Source organism: Schistocerca nitens, chromosome 6, assembly GCF_023898315.1.
Source record: "Schistocerca nitens isolate TAMUIC-IGC-003100 chromosome 6, iqSchNite1.1, whole genome shotgun sequence".
Lineage (NCBI taxonomy): Eukaryota > Metazoa > Arthropoda > Insecta > Orthoptera > Acrididae > Schistocerca > Schistocerca nitens.
In genome coordinates, this window is record NC_064619.1 from 217454147 (window position 1) to 217474062 (window position 19916).

Genomic DNA, 19916 nt, shown 5'->3' on the forward strand with positions numbered 1-19916 from the left:
AACAGAGGAAACTAGGTCTTCTAAGCACAAAATTAAAAAATTCAGTATGGGAAGAACTCAATTTCAGCTCATTCCATGTGCAAGAATTGTTAAAAGTGAAAGAAAATCACGTCATCAAATGGTAATCCAAAATATTATTATAACTTTTTTTACAGACAGTTTAGCTGTCTCTGTCATGTGGACTGTGCAGAGTATGTAAAAGTCAGTTATAAAAAATTGTTCTCTAATTTTTTTCTCACATTTAAGAATGCTTAGAAGGAAATGAGTAGAATATGTATTACAGTCATGCAAACTGTCTGTTATGCAAGACATTACATGCAAATCTCAAATATAAGGCAAGTATAAGGACTCAGCTTTCATTCTTCCTTGAATTCACTCTTTTCCCACAGTACACTTTTGCATAATATAATGAACAAATGGAAAATAAAATAATGATGATGATGATTTACTACCGGTGTCAAATGCAGACATTAGCACAATTTTTATGTAAATAATAACCCAGCTGCAAAGCAGACACTTTCTTTCTCCAACAAAATAAAAATTTATGGTAAAAACAAAATAAGCAATACCAATATTTCCACATTTTTCTGAATAATAAATTTCTACCTGGCAAGATAATAAACATATGCAAACACAAAAAATAATCTACTCATGAGCTTCTGCTTTGATTATGATCAGCCAAACCTTTCTTTTACAAGAAACATAAGTTTCTTTTTGCCTTTGTATGCCACTTTCATATTTTCAACAAGCTGTGTGAACTGAGCATGCCCATCATGGGCTAGTATAAATGTGTCTCTGGCTTTACCCAAGAAGTCTATAAAGTCACCATAGTGCCGGGGTGAAATATGAGTGAGCCTCGAATGTGTGGTGGCTACATATGCTGCAACTGCAGCTTCCAGCAGCTGACGTAGGGGTGGCCTGTCATAAGACAACGGTTTCATACCACCGCCACAGCTTCCTCTATTCCCCCCTCTGTGGTGGTGATGGTGGTGGTGGTGCTTTGTCCCATCAGGAGCAGGATGTGGGCAGGACATTCCTGGAGCAGTCATTGAGCAGCGGCGCAGTATGTCCGACAGCACTGTAGCACACTGAACGTTCTTGACCAGTAATGGTATCATGTTCGTAAGTTCCGATTTTCCGAGTGAATGGCTCAGTGCGCAGGCCCAGTGGATGTCATTTATTGCTGGATGCGTGTCCTGAAAAAGAGGCAGTATTCACACATTATTTTTTTTTAAAAATGCAGCTGCGAGACACACATAAGCACTGCTTTCTTCCTTTTTAATTTCCTTCTTTAAGAAATGATAGTTCTTTTTTTTTTAGGAAAAGGAATAATCATCAGTATTAAAATGTAAGAAATACTAACATGTTTATTAATGGTAGCTATCTTTTGCAGCAGCTGTTATACAACAACTATTGCTTGCCTTTTTCTGTCTTAATTAGATTAAAATTTTAAAAAAGTATTTCACCAAGTGCAGTTTTCTTTACTGGTAAAGCCACATCTGTGGTAACTGCCATTAACTGCTCTGCATGTTTTGATGATACCTGCTTTTCCCTCTCATTGTTACGTGAGGTTGCAGTAAAAAGGAGATTGATATCATTTTCACTACTTATGTCTTTTGGATTTTAGAAGCCCACACTATCTATAACTGTCTTTAGTTTTTACATAACCTTCATTTTAAATTTATAAATTTTGCGTTACAAGTGACTTCAAGCAAATGTTACTGTAGCTGCATTTTGTTTTATGCTTGTTTATATGCTGTATATTCATTCACGAGCAGGTTCATATATTTCCTTTCCCCAACCAATTAAACTTGCTGTATTTTTGAGCTATCCCTATAGCTCACTGATAGGATGAGAGTAAACAATCAATAATTCAGTTTTGAGTATCATAGTAAGTACAGCATAACAAAACAACACACTGGCTGTAAAGTACTAGCAACTAAAAACAAGCATGGAAAAATAACAATATCTTTTCCAAATTTTAAAGGAACAAAGACTAGATAATAAAGTTCTAACACTGATTAAGGAAATATTAACCGACACTAGCTCTAAAGTTAAATTCATGGGAGAAATTTCTCAACCATTTGATATAAAGACTGGTGTTAGACAGGGAGACAGACTCTCCCCATCACCGTTTAAATGTAATTTGGAAAAGGAGAACTATAGATTGATCAATCACATTAGGTAGAAATAATATTAGTGTAGACAGCCTCATCTCTGCAGATGATATGGCAATTTTAACTACTGATATTACACAACCCCCCCCAAAAAAAAAAAAAAAAAAAAAAAAAAAAAAATTAAACTGCTCTTAAAGAAGTTCCAGAAAAAGTAGCACTGTAAATGTCAATTAAAAAAAAAAAAAAAAAAACGGAATATATGACATGAAACAAATAAGTACCAAAGTTTTTGAACATGAAGTATGGAAAAATAAAAAGTGTTTCTCAATTCAAGTACTTAGGGGAAATCATACAAGAAAAACCTACAAACAAAGTTCCCTGTCAAAAAATGGCAACTGCATTCAGATTAACACAAAACATTTATAATTAAAAAATCACTTTCTAAATTCAGTAAACTTAACAACATTACAGCGCTACGATCAAACCTGAATGTCTTTATGGAGCAGAAACTTTAATTTTAAATAGAAAAAGGGATATTGAAGAAATTCAAAAGAAAGGAGAAAAGGTGATTAGGAAAATATTAGGCCTCAAACTTATAGGCTGAGAAGTAATAAGGAAATACAAGTATACACAGACATACTTTGTGACATGAGAAAACGAAGACAAATTTCATGGGCTCATTAAAAGAATGGCACCCATTAGGTTGACAAAACAAATGGTGGAATTCTGCGAAGACAGAAGTGAGGCCGAAACTGAGCCAATTGAATGGATTGCTGTGATTAAGGAAGATTGTAAAGTAGCCGGTATAACTCAAGCAGATGTTACAGACAGAAAAACATTTAGACAAAAGATATTTGATTGGAAAGTTGGTCAGAGGGAAATTAGAAAACAGACTGGAACACCATAGTCTGATAACGACTTCATTCTGAAAGGATGAAACGAATTTGGACACAAAGGAAGGCCAACCATCAAAAGCGACATTGACTGGTTGTACCTTGTCTGGTCCTATTGGGCCCATAAGTGAATAATAATAGCACCATATATTTGGAGGATATGCTGATGTTACCTGATTGTATGCAAGATGGACATTTTTCATTGCCAACATTGCTAGTTTATAAGCCCTGGTAGGATAGCCTCTGTGCTCCATGTATCGCGCAATTGTGAAGAGCTGTGATGAAGTCATGATATGAGATGCGGCGTCGATAACAATTTGATATGCTGTCTCAAAGGCCAGAGCTTCATTTTCACATAATGTTAATGCATTCAAGGCACAGTTTGGTGGATCCTGAAAACAAGAATAGTGACATTAGATTCTTGCATTTAACTGAACTTGCAACACATTCCAAGACAACAAATGTTTCATGTTTATAGAATAGAACCGTAACTTACTTTTGTAGCACACTGCAGTGCTAGATTTCTGGCACAACTTGAGAGCTCTTCTTGCTGAGCATAGGACAGATTTAGTCTCATAATAGTGCTGTGGGACATTATAGTGGTAGCAACAGGGCCTGAAAATTCAGACTTTTTTTTTACTGACTGGTAACATAAATAACATAAATAGTTTCATCCATGTTGGAAGTGATTATGCTAACCCCTATAATTAATAAGATGTATCAAATATTACACAGGAATAAAGAAATGGTGTCCAAACAAATATAGCAATTTATTTAAATAATATACAGTCAAACCTCAATATAACAATTACCTATACAACGATAAACCCAGGTACAGGAATAATTTTATATGGCCCCCACTGATTTCCTATATGTACCATGTTAATTACCCCTCATTACAATGATGAAGTAAATTTAGCAACAAATTTTGGGGAAATAATATTTCCTACTTCTAAGAAGCTCGCTATAGCCGTAGGTACTGTTTATTTGGCTACTAGACTTTCAGCGCTTTATTTCCCGAAGCTTCACTGCATACTACAGTACTATATTTATTCTAGTGGTAAAGAGAATACCACACAGCAGCAGGCGAGCTGTGCTGAGCGGCAAACATCAAAGAGCTCCTTTGTTGAATGAGTGTTTAGTTTGTTCATTGTTGAGCTTCAGTAGCAGACAGATATGTTTTGTTGGGCTCTCATGCAGCTTATTTCCATGATTTTTGGGACCTGTGAATGTTTTTAATTGGTGTAAACGCTTTGGACTTCAGTAAGATTTGGGCAATTGCTGGAACTCGGAAACAAATAAGGTTGGAGACAAAAACAGAGATTTTCAAAGGCATTGATAATGGAATGAAACAAGTAGATGTGGCGAGGAAGTACGGACTTGTACAATCAATATTAGCTACATTTCTTAACAAATGAAAAGTAATTGAAGAAAGTTTTGTAGGTGGCAAATTTAGTCCTTCAAGAAAAAGAATGAAGGCAGCTGTTGCTAACAATGTGGACAGTGCTACACTGCGGTGGTTTAATGAGATGCGTGCACAGAATGTATCAATTAATGGTCTGTTGATATGTCAAAAAGCCTTAGATTTCACTAAGTTGCTTGGCATTTCTAATTTTAAGGCAAGTAACGGATGGTTGCAAAGCTTTAAGGACAGGCATTGGATCATTTTTAAAGTGACTTCAGGGGAACAAAATTCAGCATCTTTAGGTGATGCACAATTTTGGAGGATAAACACCATGTGTAAACTGTTAAAAAAATACAGTCCTGAAAACTTGTACAACGGAGAGGAGACAGGATTGTTTTATCAACTGATGCCAGAGAAGATGATGGCCTTTAGAGGAGAAAAGTGTAAGGAGGGAAGCAGCCTAAAGTATGCCTAACTGTTCTTCTCTGCAGAAATGCATCAGGGACACACAAACTGACATCACTGGTGATCGGACGATCCGCAAACCCACGGTGCTCCTAAAATGTAAGAAACTTACCAGGTAAGAGGGCACATACATTTTATTTTACCTTCCTTTAATTTATAATTTAATTCAGAACAGTATAGCTTCAGCTGTAATGTTTTGTTACAGTCGTATTGTAAATGTGATTTCTTTTATTTGCAAGGCAAATCGAAAAGCATGGATGATGTCTACTCTTTTTAGTGAGTGGCTGCTTATGTTGATAAAGAGATGTCAATGAAGAATAAGAAAATTGCATTGCTGGTGGATAATTGTAGTGCGTTTAACAACATACCAGCATTGAAGAATGTTGAACTATGCTACTTCCCCCTGAACTGTACTTCGATTTTTCAGCCACTAGATATGGGGATAATTAAGAGCTTTAAGATAAAATACCATTCACGTTTAGTTCAACACATGATCACAAACTTTGAAAGAAAGCTGAGCAATCCCTACAGTTTCAATGTGAAGCAGGCTTGTGACATGATTGCTAGTTCCTGAACAGTGTACAGTCTAATGTGATTGTGAACTGCTGGAAAAATGATAGAATTTCTGAAAGTGAAGATGTTGGTGAGAATGTTGTGGTGGATGAAATAACGCTGGATGATATTCAAAGTGATCTGGAGATTTATTCAACAGTTACTGGTGAAACCATAGATGCTTCAGTAGTTGAATACTAGTCAGTGGATGATGAGGTGTTGATGTTTGAAGCATATACCAACAAATCTATTGTCAAGGAGTTAAAGGGTAATTTGCCTGTTGAAGATTCTGATGATGACAGTGATGTGATAAGTGCAAATCCCCCTCCTCTGATGGGGCTAATAGGTCAGTTGGAAACCATTCAGCAAGTAGCATCTTCAATCCCTTGTATTACAGAGCAGCAATTGATTGCTTGAGAGGAGATAAAGACAATATACACAAGAGAATCTTTAAGAAAAAAGAAACAAAGGAAAATAAGTGAATCTGTCTGTACACAAAAGTAAGATATTCTACAGGTACAATATTAATAAATGAATAATTTAGGAAAACCACAGAAAACCTGGAAAGACTGTCATCCAGATGAATAGCTGCTCAAAACATGCAGTGTAACATGGATGCAGGTCAGTAGAGGCAGTATCATGCCATGGTGGACATTCTTTGGGGTTATCATGGAACCTGTGGAAATAATTGAAGGCACCTTGATAGCTGTGTACTATGTCAAGAGTACTGAAGACCACCTGCATCCCTTCACGTTTTATATCTTCCTCAACAATTACATCATCTTCCAGCAGGATATCTGTCCATTTTGCAAGACCAGAATCATGCACAACCACCAGCCCATAATTTACAGGAATTTCTGACCTGTGGATAGACATGTGGTGCTACATACATCCAAAAACCTACCAAGGACTTGTCGAACTGGTGCCATGTGGAACCGCTACCATATTGTCTTCCAAAGGTGGACAGTGCACTATTAACCTGGTGGTCATAATGTTTTGGTTCATCAGTGTAAATTACCATCTAACAACAAATTTAATCTTATCTTTAAAGCCAACAGTTTGCTTTTTCTTCTTTGGGGTGTATATCTCAATCAAATTACTCTTAGCATCCTGTCCCTCCTTCCATAATTTTCGCACCATCTACTTACTCAACCTGAAAATCTTGGGAAACTGTACATTCATCTCTTCCATCAGCACCATCATTACTCTCCCTTTCTCATTGTAGACAAACAGAATGATGATAAATGCATGCAGCTATGTCTGTACAGTGAGGAAATTGTCTGCTTGCACAGGAAACTATCGACACACACAACTCTGAAGTGATCCCTAAAGTGATAGAAATTTTGGCCCTATTTCCACTCAGCACCTTTGTTCCTGAGTGACTGCAAGGGACTTTGGAAAAACACTATGTGTACATTAACTTTCAAGATGTTTCCTGAGACATTCATACAAAATTATCTCTTTTTAAGTTCATGTTCCTTGGCACCTGCTCAGAACCATATCTATAGGCATTCTGAAAATGCATCTTTATAGTGCAGAGGGAAAGCTGCCCAATGTTGTACATACAATGCATGTTATATATCCAAAGATGATCTTGCTAGCCATGCTTCACAGTAACTGTCTTTGCAGGGACACCAAAGTGTACACCATTTCCGTGAAACTGTCAAAGAGATTTGCAACCAGAAAGCTATGCTGAATACAGGATTTATTGTTATGAACATTTTATTAAGTACATAGTGCAAATAAAATTGACTTTACAGCACAAGGCAATATGACAGCATAGAGTAACACCAGTTGCCAAGCAGTGAAGAATATCTTTGGCATCAGCTCCGTCACAAGAGATTGTTCCAAACAGATTAAAACTGCATTTGTACAAAGCTTGGCAATGTGTATCAGGTTGCCTGAATAATGCACCTGTATAGTTGTTTATTATCTACATCCAAGGTTACTGCTTGATTATCACAAGTGAAGATTACTGAAACCGCTATAACCAAGGGTTAGTAGTAGCTTTTGAATGTGCAGAATTTCATGTCAAGGAATAATGTGAACAATACAAACAACATAATCAAAGCAGTTAAATAAGCTCATCACATCACAACAATCTGTATGGAGTCAGTGTCCAAGATAGTTTCTTCCATGGCCAGGACCTCGTTTAAGCATTTCATTTACAAGTAATTCATAAAATATTTTAAAATAACCATTCTTGAAAACAACATGATATGTCTGTATATAAATTTTTAATCCATTTTTCAATACACATGACACAAACATTTACCTGTTGCTTCTGTAGGTGTGAAGAGTTGATACCAGTTCTGCATGATTGAGACAAGAGCTTCTACACCCACCTCTGTAGCACATGTTACCAACCATCGTACCATTTCACGACGTCTCCAATTTAAAGAGGATAATGTCATTCTCATAACCTGAAATTTAAAAAAAATTAGTTACACTTGTCTGACATTGCATGTCACTGGGGTGGTCTATAGGTTATATTATTTTTGAAAAATCAAGTTTTCCAAGATTGCAAGTGATTATTTTTATTACTATAACCAGTTTCAACAGATATATGCTGATGATGAAAGCATTTATCTACCAAAACTGGTAATAGTAATAAAATGAATTTCTACCAATCTTGGCAAACTTGATTCTTCAAGAATTATAAGAAAAGAGTAGCTTTATGTTTTGGATGTGGCTATTTTTCTTAATAACTCAATCTGCCTTTTTACAGTAAGTTCTTTCAGAAACAAATTTTTTCATTAGTTTCAAAATGTGAATTCCATTCATTTGAATGCATGATCAAAACCGACATATAGCTACCTGTTCTGGTTTGCATTATTTTACATTTATGTGGAAGGAAAATAATTGCTGCCTCAATATCGGGAGCCTTATTGAAAACGGATTCTGGTAAATCAACTGAGATGAATGGCATGCTCCATTTTTATCTCCTTTGGAATTATAAAACACTCAAAATGCAAACTAAAACCAGTACTTTTTATTTTTTTAACACTCAAATAATGCATTCTCTTTCAAGTTTCTTACCTGCAGTCCTAATTCAAAGGCTACACTCAATAGTGTTGGATGCCTAGGCCCATTTTCTGGAGTAGCAAAGCGAAAGGCATCTTGTGCTAGCTTAAATAAGTGAGAGGAACTATGTATATGGCGCTGTGACGACTCGAGTACAGTTCTGAGTCTAAGAACATCACCTACAAAATAAAAATGACACAGAAATGAGGATAGCATCATTGTAAGAAGTAATGTTATCCATTAAAGAGCAAACTCACATAATTGAAAGAAACAGTGGTCTCATTAATGTAATACTGGAACAAACTGGGGGTAAAACAAAATAAACTGATTGAGTGAAAACCACCAAACACTTTATAAAGCAGTTGTTAAAGGTGGACAGCCATATAAATAAAAATCATCACTCTACGAATTTTTGCTCTTCTCAACAGCACACAAGATATGCATATGAAGCCATCTTTTACATCGCAGTCATAATGCCAGCTCAATGTAACTGCGTATTTATATGTAACTGCGTGTTTATACGCTGATGAGCCAAAGCATTATGATCATCTGCTTAATAGGTTGTTGTCTATCTTTGGAATGAAATACATCACTGATTCTGAGTATCAGGTATCTGACAGTTTGTGGTAGGTTTTGGAGGTATGTGGCATTAGAAGTCTATACACAGGTCATGTAATTCATGTAAATAACATGCCACTGATTTGAGTACATGGTGATACTGACTCAGATGGGCTCCATAGGATTTACATCAGGTGAATTTGCTCACTAAGACATCAATGTGAGTTAACTATAATGCTCCTCAAATGAAAGTACCATGGTTCTGTCTCTAAACATGGACAGTTATACTGCTGAACGGTGACATTGCCTTCAGGGAAGATATCAAGCATGAATGGATGCAAGTGGTTCACAGCTGTCAGTGTGTCTTTGATTACTAACACAGGTCCCATGTTTTTAGCTTATCAGTGTGTGTTTACCTGTTTGTATGAAAAAAGAGTACAAGTTCTTAAGCTGAGTTATTATGTTCTAGCTGTTGTTTACTTGTTCGTCTACCGCTCAATAACTCCAATATACAATGAATGTTTTTTTGTACTAATATCACTACTTAAACTAGGATCTCATTTATTCTTTTAATGAAGTTTCTTTGATCATTTTCAGTTCTTTTTTTTATAATTAAGAGACAGACGAATTACAATACAATCCTTCAGGCCAAAAAATAGGTAGATATGTTGTTATAAAAATACCTTTTGCTGCACTGAGCATTGTTGAGGCCAATGCACATTGTTGAGTTTCAATATGGCCCAATGTAAACCAACGTGGATATCGACTCAGGACTAATGAATTCACATTTGCATTGACTGGGTCATCAGCATCCTCATGCTCCTCCAAAATGGGTAACCTACAACATGCAGTTCAATTTTAGTGAACTGTATCCCACTTTCAAAAGACAATCTCATAGTAGCAACAACACGTATTTTTGTTTGGAAATAATAAATAATATGGTAATGTTAAGACATACTTCAACTCACATTGGTAAATAATTCTGAATAAATCACTGATCAGAGACTGGAACACAGACTGTTCAGGAATCTTTGGTGTAATCAAGGACAAGGCAATAGGTTCTCATCACCTAACAAGTAAATTAACTGACTGTCTATACAATAGAGAGCTCAATCAACTGTTGCTCTATATTTTTTTCTGCTTGCAACTTCACATTCTGCTTAGTAAGAGAGAGGTACTCCAGCAATGAAACTGTAAGGATGGATTGTGAGTTATGCCTGGGTGCTCAGTTGGTAAGTGCAATGCTTTCAAAAGGCAAGATTCCAGGCTCAAGCCCCAGTCCAGCATGCAGTTGTAAGCTGTCCAGACGCTTAACATTTTGTTGTAAGTAGCCAGGAAAATAAACAAAATCTTCCTTTGAGTTTTTTTAGTGTTATTTGTCTTGCATTTCTCAAATTGAGAAAACTAGTTTCTTTCCTCCAAAAAAAATTATCTTTTGCTCTCTACAGTCTCCATCAGTGTTGGTATACACATTACAACATTTCTAACATTGATAGAATCTGCAAAAGAAAGAATTACCAAAAGGCACTAACCTCATAGCACGTAGACCAACCTCGTAGGCTAAGTCAGGATAGTAGTTGAGAAGTGAGAGGAACAGGAACCTAGCAAAAGTATGCATTGGAATGCTTTCTGGATGGATGCCAATACCCAGTCCACTTGAAGGGCCTCCTTCAAGTAATACAATTGCCTGGCGCCGTAGCACCGCAACCAGGCTGTTGTCCAGTTCTATTTCTTGCAGCTTTGCAATCAGACGATCTTCTTGTTTGCAGGATTTCTCCTGTTGAGAACAAAGTGATATGATTATTGCTTAAAGTTGTTGTCCTTTTTAAGTTAAGTGAATCTGATCTTTGTTTTCGTTGATGAATGTGAATTACAGTGGCATACTAGAACGTATATTTTAAATTTCTCCTAAGCTTTCTGCTCAAGGATACATTTTGGGATATGTGTTAACTTTTAAAATTATTGGAGTAACATAACACAGCATAATAGATGCACTATGGAGTCCAAAAAACATCTAGGAAACAAAAATTACATACAGAAATAAGACTGAAGACAAAATTCCATTATGGTTGATTAAAAAATGTTTCATGCATGTAAATATTTAGTAAATACTGTCATTCATGAAATTCTCCGTTGATTTAATAGAATCATTAGACTGGCTTCCTCAGGTACAGAACATTTGATAATTTATACGTCTGAAATTGCACCAGTCACCAGGAGTGACCTGAAGGTTATATTATTCTTGAAGAATCAATAATACCTTAAACTATTAAAATGATTTTTTTCTTTAAAGATCTATTACATATGGAAGTTGGACAGTAAAAACTATACTGCAAAAAATGCAATTATCTGAGTACCAAATAAATATAAACAATAATATATTAACTGGTTCTTACCTGAGCATAAAGTCCTGTGGGCATAATACGCTGCTGACCCAGTCCAATGAGAGCTACTTCCACTGCAAGGGTAAGGTAAGTTTCTGAACGATCACGAGAAGCCACAACAGGAACATGGTGGTACCGAGGAGGAACATTGGCACTTGTGTCATCAACGCCAACAGGGTCTGCAGACAAGAGTGAACAATCATGTAACAGGGAGACACAACAAATTTTTTATCCCCTTTTTGTGAGATTCTAATTCTGGTATGCACTGCACTGCACTGAACCTGGCAACGTATGAATGAAAGTGACACACCAACAATGAGTTAATCATTCCTTAGTGCTGTAGCTTGACAATGAAAAGAACATTTTCAGTGTCACAGAGAAGAAAAGGTTCAGCTCATAAAAAGAAAAAGCAGCAACAAAGGCAGGAAAAATAAGTATAAGGATATGAAATGAGGAGCTCAAAAATAACAAAATGTGAACCAAAAATTCTCAGGAGAAAACAGACTGGAATTACGTCAACTTCTTAACATTGACAGATAGCTCTGAAATAACTTCAGAAAATCTAACAGAAACAATTAATCAAATGAACCTTTCAGAGAAAATTCCAAACAGAACAGATTACAGAATTTGAGCCGATAAACTACAGACACAAAAAATATAAAAACGCTCTAAAATATATACAGCAGAACCTCGCTAACCTGACCTCAGATGGTCCGACTCCCCACTTAGTCCAATCATCCCATTTCCAGTTTTTGTTTACCTACATGGACCACTGCTACAGTCAAGATTGGATTTTCTGATGGCTCATTATCTGTGAAACGGAGAGGTAGACAGTTGACTGTCACTAGGTGGAATAGTTTGATCACTTTTAGCATGAAATAATTTGTTTCTGTCTCAATTCTTAAGTGTTCTCCTGAACACACTTTTTTTTCATAAATTATTGGCAATGTTCTTCTTACACATTAAAGTGTGTAAAACTAAATAATGGCACCAACTAAATGTAAACATGTGGTGCTGCCTTTACAAGCAGTCGATGAGCCCAGTGACACAAGTAAGTGGATCAGTACAACTGCACAACAGAAGCATCTCATTGACACTGTAACTCGAACAACCGATAAATACAAGAAACATGACGACAACAAAGACAATGAATCTACGGCTTGAATATCACTTACAGATGCTAAGAATGCACTTGATATAGCCCTTCAATACACTTAACAAAGGTCTAGGCCTATGCCAATAGACATTTTGTAGATTAGAAAATGGTAGAACATATTGGCTAAATCAAAACTCTTACTGTGCATAACACTTTTTTGCAAGATTTTTTAGTGTGTAAATGTTTTCTTTACATTTTATTACTATTTTAACAAGGAGCAACATTTCAGACAGTATTTCCAGTTGAAAAGTAAAGTTGTGGTGTACTGTATTGTGACGTTATGGGACAATAAAAGTGTTACTCTGATAATCTGACCTTCTCTGCATTCCGGCCATTTTCCAGTACTTTAGGGGATGGAGTAGTGAGGTTCTATTGTAGTAACATAAATAGGTAAAATAAAAAGGGTTACTGGATTTAAATATCTTGAAGACAGCATACAACGGAATTAATCAGAAAGACCAACTACACATATAAGGGCATACAAAACGGAAAGAGCATATGATTTGACTAAAAATATATACAAACACCAAAATGCTGTATTACAGTGCAGCCTGTTGATAAAGTGGAGTACCATGTGACAGTTCTTTTTGGTAGCAACAAAAATGTCACAGCCATGTCAGACCAATACACATGACTTAATTACCAATCTGGATTAGCCTGACACAGGTGCAACATTTCGGCTGCAGCCAAAAAGAAATTAAGACACGATATTTCATTTTATCAATGGGCTGCACCACTGTTTTATGGCGCATCTAGTGGTGTGCTAAGGTACAGGGCACAGAGATTTGAATGTGTACTATGACTGCAAAATGCAGACAAACAAAAAATTAATTATGTGACATTGTTTTTTCAACATCATAATTAAGACTTTATGGCTACCCCTTGAATGTAGTGCAAATAAAGTACTATTATGAGATGAGGAAAGTGGCATAGGAGACAAAATTGAGATGTAATCGATGGAAAAAGCCAGAAGACAGATGATTATCTTACCCCCACCTCCGGCCCCCATCCACAGTTCCATTTACATCAAGCCCATTTCAGACTAAAGTCATGCGAAGTGAAAAAAATTTCAATGCACTTACCAAAGTAAGATGGTGTACGAGGAGTCTGATCATCTGGGACCAGTGAGGCTTCAGCCAACGTATCGAACAGACATCCAACTGGGTCTAGAGGGTGACCGACCCATCCCTCCCCCCAACCCGTCCCAGACACTCCAGCAGCCGGTCCTGGTGTAGGGACAGGGATTGTAGGAGGAACAGGAATGGCTGCTGGGCAGCGGGAGGAGCATGGCGTTCCCAGCACAGGCATGCGGTGGCGGCTCTCGTGCCAACGGCGCTGTGCGGCTAGCTGCTGCTGCTTCATCGTGCGGACGACTGCCACGGCCAGCCTCAAGGCTGCTCCCTGGTGCCCGTGTGAACGCAGAGCATCTACGCGAGCCGCACATGTCGGCAGTGGTTCTGAAACAAAAAAGTGCCATTATATACACTAGACTCTTGCTAATCCAGTCCTCAGTAGTCCGGCCTCTCAGTAATCTGGCGCACATCCAAAAACATGTGCACAATGAGTTATCATGCGCAACAATGCTTAGTTAAACAATGCTTTATATACTGTATTTGAAATTGCAGCTTTCTTTGCAGTTCGGAATCATGTCTACTAAAAAGAAACGTGTTACGCTAGACCTCAAGCAGAAACTTGAAATTTTAGATAAGTTAAATCGAGGTTCTTCACATAAAGCCATTGCTGCTGAGTTCAATGTTGGATGAGCAACTATGAAGAACTGGATGTAGCTGTTTATAGATGGTTCATACAACAACGCAGTAAAGGAATTCCAGTCAGTGGCCTGATTATAAAGGAAAAAGCAGCTGCATTTAACAAACAACTTGGCAGTAGTAACTTGTTTGTAGTGAGCAAAGGTTGGCTATTAAACTATAAAAAATGACATAGCATTCAGCAGCTGACAGTCACTGGGGAAAGTCGCTCAGCTAACGATAAGGATGCTGATGAATTTGTAAGCAAGATACGGAAGATAATAGAGGAAGAAGATTTAACTGCTGATGCCTTGTATAATGCTGATGAAACAGGACTCTTTTACAAGATGCTTCCTTCAAAAACATTAGCTGCCAAGAACGAGAAGGAAGCTTGTGGTTACAAGCAACAAAAACAGCGCGTAACATTAATAGCGTGTCGTAATGCAAATGGGAGTCATAAACTACCGCTTATGGTGATTGGAAAATCACAACATCTACATCGTTTTCAACACTTTGACATAAATACTCTACCAGTGTGGTATTGTACTCAGAAAAAAGCGTGGATGGACAGACAAATATTTTCTCAGTGGTTCCATGAAATGTTTGTACCAACAGTGAGAAAAGAGGTAAAGAAGAAATAGCTTCCATTGAAAGCTATCCTTATAATTGACAATGCTCCCAGTCATCCTTCAGATGTTTCACTAAAGTCCAATGGTATACAAGCACTCTTTCTCCCACCCAATATGACAAACCTAATTCAGCCCACGGACCAGGGAATTTTGAAATCCATTAAACATCATTATCGACATTCATTTCTCATCTCCTTGCTGAATAAAAGTGAAAACTACTTATCAAGACTATGCTGAAGGTGTGGAAGGCAATTAACATACGTGATGTTGTTTTCCAAGCAGCCAAAGCATGGGATAAATTAGAGTGCACTACCATAATGAAGAGCTGGAGAAAATTGTGGCCATCCATTGATGCCGAGTTGGATCCAGTAGAGAGTGACAGCGATGAGCCCATCAATTTGTATTTATCAATTACTTTGTACACTGACATGTTCCACAACCTTCCAGGAGGAGAAGAAGTTGATGATGAAGATGTTACTAAGTGGCTGAATGAGGAAAACTGTGATACGGACCAAACTTTAACAGATGAAGATATAATCAAAAGCATGCAAGAAAGTAATGATGAAAGTGATGAAGAAGAGAACACAGGATGAGAGAGCATGAAGATTTCTCACACTGCTGGTGCTGAAGATGCTGAGATCTTCCTGGAGCACATTATGCAACAATCAGATACATGCTGTACCGATGTAATGCTTGTAAAGAGGATGCGTCTTAAAGCATGCCACCATGTCGTATCATCATTGCGACAGTTAAAAATTAGGGACATGTTTGCTAATGAGTGATACGACTGTGTAATTATGTACAGTATACACTCAAGGACTAAGTTTTGTTTGAAAATTAATGTATTTTTGGATTTAACAAAGTATATTCTCTACGTTTTAAAATTGGATCTTTCGGTTTAATAAAGTACACTACACGATATCCCCTATGTTTTCAAAATAAATAAAAAACAAAATAAATGAATAAAATAAATTTCAGACACTCTACAATCTGCTAATCTGGCACCCATATGTGCCAGGAATGGCCGGATTAGCGAGAGTCTAGTGTATTACTTAATCTCTACTTACTACATACTTCAGTAAGACCTACAGTGTACAGACAAACTGCAATCAGTAAAGCCTGGCACACTACAAAGCTGGACAAATAGGTACTACATGCCCGTATACAGCAAGAAATAATATACAGACCTGAGAAGATAGATAAAGTGTATGATGTCAAAACTTTCAAAACATGAAAGCTGGCACTACAGGACCATGGTACATCCTTAAACTTAACATCCATCAGAGACAACTACCATAAAGAAAGTCTCATAAATACAAATAAATAAATAAATAAAAATAATAAAAAATAAATTTTAAAGAAAATGCTGGACCCAAAAAATGGTAACAGCAAATGAGCTACATTTCACTTAGGTCAGGGAAGAAAATAAATGAAAAGTTTGAACAGATCTCAAATACAATAAAAAAGATATTCTTTTCAAGAACACTAAAAGCACAAAACCAAAAAGAGCTACAAATAAGATATTCATTTTATTCACTTATCAGCAGAACAGAAAGACATGGGTCCTATGGATGAAAGAAGTACAGCAGAATCTAGATCTAGCGAAGCATGGGCTCAGTAAGAAGTGGTAGATCTATCTAATGAGAAACCAGCAAGAATATGAAGAGAGAACACTATTCTCAGAAGAAGAGTGAGCCAGAAATTCTGGCAAAAGAGTAAATAAATTAATACGGGAAAGCAATTGTACAGTTGTACTCCATAGGCAGCTAAGACTATTAAATAACCGAATAAAAAAAACTTACCATGCCACAATGGTTGCCCTTGTGAGTTGAAACTTCCACAAAGCAGAGAACTATCAGGAACATGGCTACAGTATGTGTCACTTGAGAGAATGTGTTTCAAATGCAAGTTATCCCAGGACATTCCAACTGCATCCATTGCCCTAAAAAAGTTTAAAATACAAGTGTATTTAACTGAAGTGTCTATGTGACTGCTACAGTTTTGATATTTATTACAAAACAGAAACAAATAGTAAACTAAGTGGTACCTATGGAACACTGTTCTAGGTACAGCTGAGGTAGTGGCTCTTGAATGATGGTTTCTGTGGCCTGAGGTTCGAGGACGACCATTATTATTTATACCCTGGTAGCCTCCATCACCTCCCCCTTCATCATCAGAACTACTATCTGAGGAATCACTCACATGCATCTGCTAAAATTTGTAAAAGGAGAAAACTTAACTCATGGAAAATAACACACAAAATTGTAATTACAGCTACATAAATCATATGCACACATAAAAATGGCACAGAAATACAAAGACATGTAGGCTAATGAAAATGAAGGAATTGTAGTATTTAAGATATACTGTATTTTAAGGACTATAATGTGCACTTTTTTGTTCAAAAATTTGCCTCCAAAATTCAGGTCCATCATATACTCAAAACTGTTTGATTCAAAATTCCTGACAGTCTTAAAAATGGCCATATACTCAGTGCTATGGGAAACCTCTCTCTCTCTCTGGCAAAATTGGATTCAACTGTCAACAGCAGTGCACTGATGCAATGAACATATGTTGTGGGGACTCACAAGCTTGCTAACAACCGTCTCCCTCCTGCCCCATCATCACAAAACCAGAACACTGTCTAGCCTATAATGAGTCATTGCAGTCTACGGTGCCAGTGAACTTGAACTGAAAGTCATTTATGTTATCAGTAACAGTACAATATTTTTGTTAGTAACTAGTTTTGTGATGGAAAAAAATAAAAGGTATTCATATGATGTGGGCTATAAATTGAAAGTAATAGAATATGCACAAGGACATGGAACCAGAACAGCTGAGCAGCATTTTGACCCTCCACCAACAGAAAAATGCGACTGGTGGTCTAGTAAGGAAGAACTGAAAAAAAAGAGGAAGGGTAAATGTGCAAATAGAGGACTGAACACAAAATGGCCAAAACTAGAAGATGGCATATTGAAATGGATTTACATACACCGTCAAAATAGCATTAGAATTAATACAAAAGTGATTCCAATACATGGTCGTAAACTAGCACTACAGATTTTAAGTGTGGAGTTGGTTGGTACTACAACTTTATGAAGCATCATGGACTTAGCATGTGAACCAAAACCAAAATATCTCAAAGAAAGCCACAAGATTATGGAGAGAAAATATTATCTTTCCATCACTTTACTATTCAACATGAAAAGAAAACCAATGTGGAACTAAGCCAAATAGCAAATATGGACAAAACTCCCCTGACATTTGATATGTGGAGTAACAGAACTGTTGCCATGAAATGTGCTAAAACTGTAACTGTAAAAACTGTAACTATAAAAATGAGTGAACATGAAAAAATGCATTACACTGTTGTTCTTTTATTTGATGCTGATGATATTAAACTTAATCCAATGATCATTTTCAAGCCCAAAACAATGCTAAAACCTTCTGAAACACACCACCAGGTGTTTTTGTTCATGTACATGACAACAGCTGGGTGGATGAAGTTGGTGTGAAATTATGGATTAACAGAGTATGGGAGAGAATGGAAAGGTGCTTTATTGAAGAAGAGTTCTCTTCTTGTGCTGGATCAGTTTAGTGGTCATTTGATAACTTCTGTGAAAGAGAAATTGAAACAGGGAAGTACAGAGCTTGCTATTATTCTGGGAGGTCTTACTTCACAATTGCAACCTTTTGATGTCTCGACAAATAAATCATTTAAATTGTGTAGGAGAGTAATGGAACAAATGAATGATGGATGAAACCCAAGATGAATTCACACCAAAGGGTTCTTTAAAATGTCATACAATCAAACAAATGTGTCAGTGGACAAAACAGTTGTGTTCTAGGGTGAGAGAAGACATTATTGTTAACTCTTTCAAGAAGTGGGGGATAAGTAACTCTCTTGGTGGCAGTGAAGACCATCTTATATATGAAGAGGACAATGGCCATGAAGAGGGAAGAAGAAGAAGAAGAAGAAGAAGAAAGTTCAGATGATTTTCAGGGGTTTTGAAGGTCAATTTGGTTTTATAAACTAAGAATTTTTGTCAAACTTTACGGTCTAATAATATAAAGAGTAAAAATATTATTTTTTTTTAAAAAGTGCTTAAAAGTTAAGTTGTGTCTTATAGTCCGTAAAATATGGTAATGACATTACACTGTATAGAGATGTATTAAAACAAATATCTGTGGCTAGCAAAAATTAATGCTTCCAAATTCATTTATTAGCATATATAATGTATATATTGAATTCTTATGGCCCCAGCACAGTGATCAAGAAATCGGGAATGTGAATTTCCATAGGTTCTAAGCCTTTCTTTCAATTTAACCTTCACCTTCAGCAAATCTTTTGGTATTTTCATTTACCAGAGCATACAGAAAATTGAAAAACCGTCCCAGAACTGGCAAACTACACTGATTATACAGGCCAAATGAAGGCATCTCCAGTAAAACAATGTCTACTCAATGACAGTACCATACACTCTGATGGGTGGATTGATTAGTCTTTTAGATATCCATTACAGCATAAAATATGAGTTTTTATGAAAAGGATAAATTGTTGCTCGTGACATAGAAGAGCCAGTGAGTCACAGACAGACACAATGAAACATTGCCAACCATTTAAGCTTTTGGACAAAAGAGTCGTTCAGAAATAAAAAAGACGCACACATTCACACAAGCACAACTCATCCACATATCGCCACTATATTTGTGGTCTGAGTCAGGCTTGTGTGAAAGTGTGTGTATTTTCTATTTTCAAAGAAAGACTTTTGTGTCTGAAAGCTTAAATGTTTAGTAGTATTTTCATTGTGCCTGTCTGCAACTCAATGCCTCCTCTATATTGTTGGGGTTCCACCCTGGAATGTCCATTGCTAAGTATGAGTTTTTGTTACACTTCAGGGGGGTCTAATGCGTATTCGACAAGAACTATCACTATTTCTGGTTGAGAAAGAAAGATAAAAGAAACTGAAAGAAGTACAAATAAT

General features: G+C 36.6%; 1 protein-coding gene across 1 annotated transcript in view; it reads right to left on the reverse strand.

The window, feature by feature from the left end:
* Window positions 1–674: 674 nt before the first annotated feature.
* The window catches only part of LOC126263289 (zinc finger SWIM domain-containing protein 5-like), a 134463-nt gene continuing 115221 nt past the window's right edge, over window positions 675–19916 (reverse strand). The window contains exons 8-18 of the mRNA XM_049960375.1: window positions 16979–17139; window positions 16734–16873; window positions 13637–14011; window positions 11411–11577; window positions 10547–10791; window positions 9698–9852; window positions 8472–8635; window positions 7708–7855; window positions 3507–3625; window positions 3184–3402; window positions 675–1196 (exon numbers count right to left, since the gene is read on the reverse strand). Of these exons, the coding sequence (XP_049816332.1) occupies window positions 675–1196; window positions 3184–3402; window positions 3507–3625; window positions 7708–7855; window positions 8472–8635; window positions 9698–9852; window positions 10547–10791; window positions 11411–11577; window positions 13637–14011; window positions 16734–16873; window positions 16979–17139 (2415 nt within the window). The remainder of the gene's footprint in view (window positions 1197–3183; window positions 3403–3506; window positions 3626–7707; window positions 7856–8471; window positions 8636–9697; window positions 9853–10546; window positions 10792–11410; window positions 11578–13636; window positions 14012–16733; window positions 16874–16978; window positions 17140–19916) is intronic.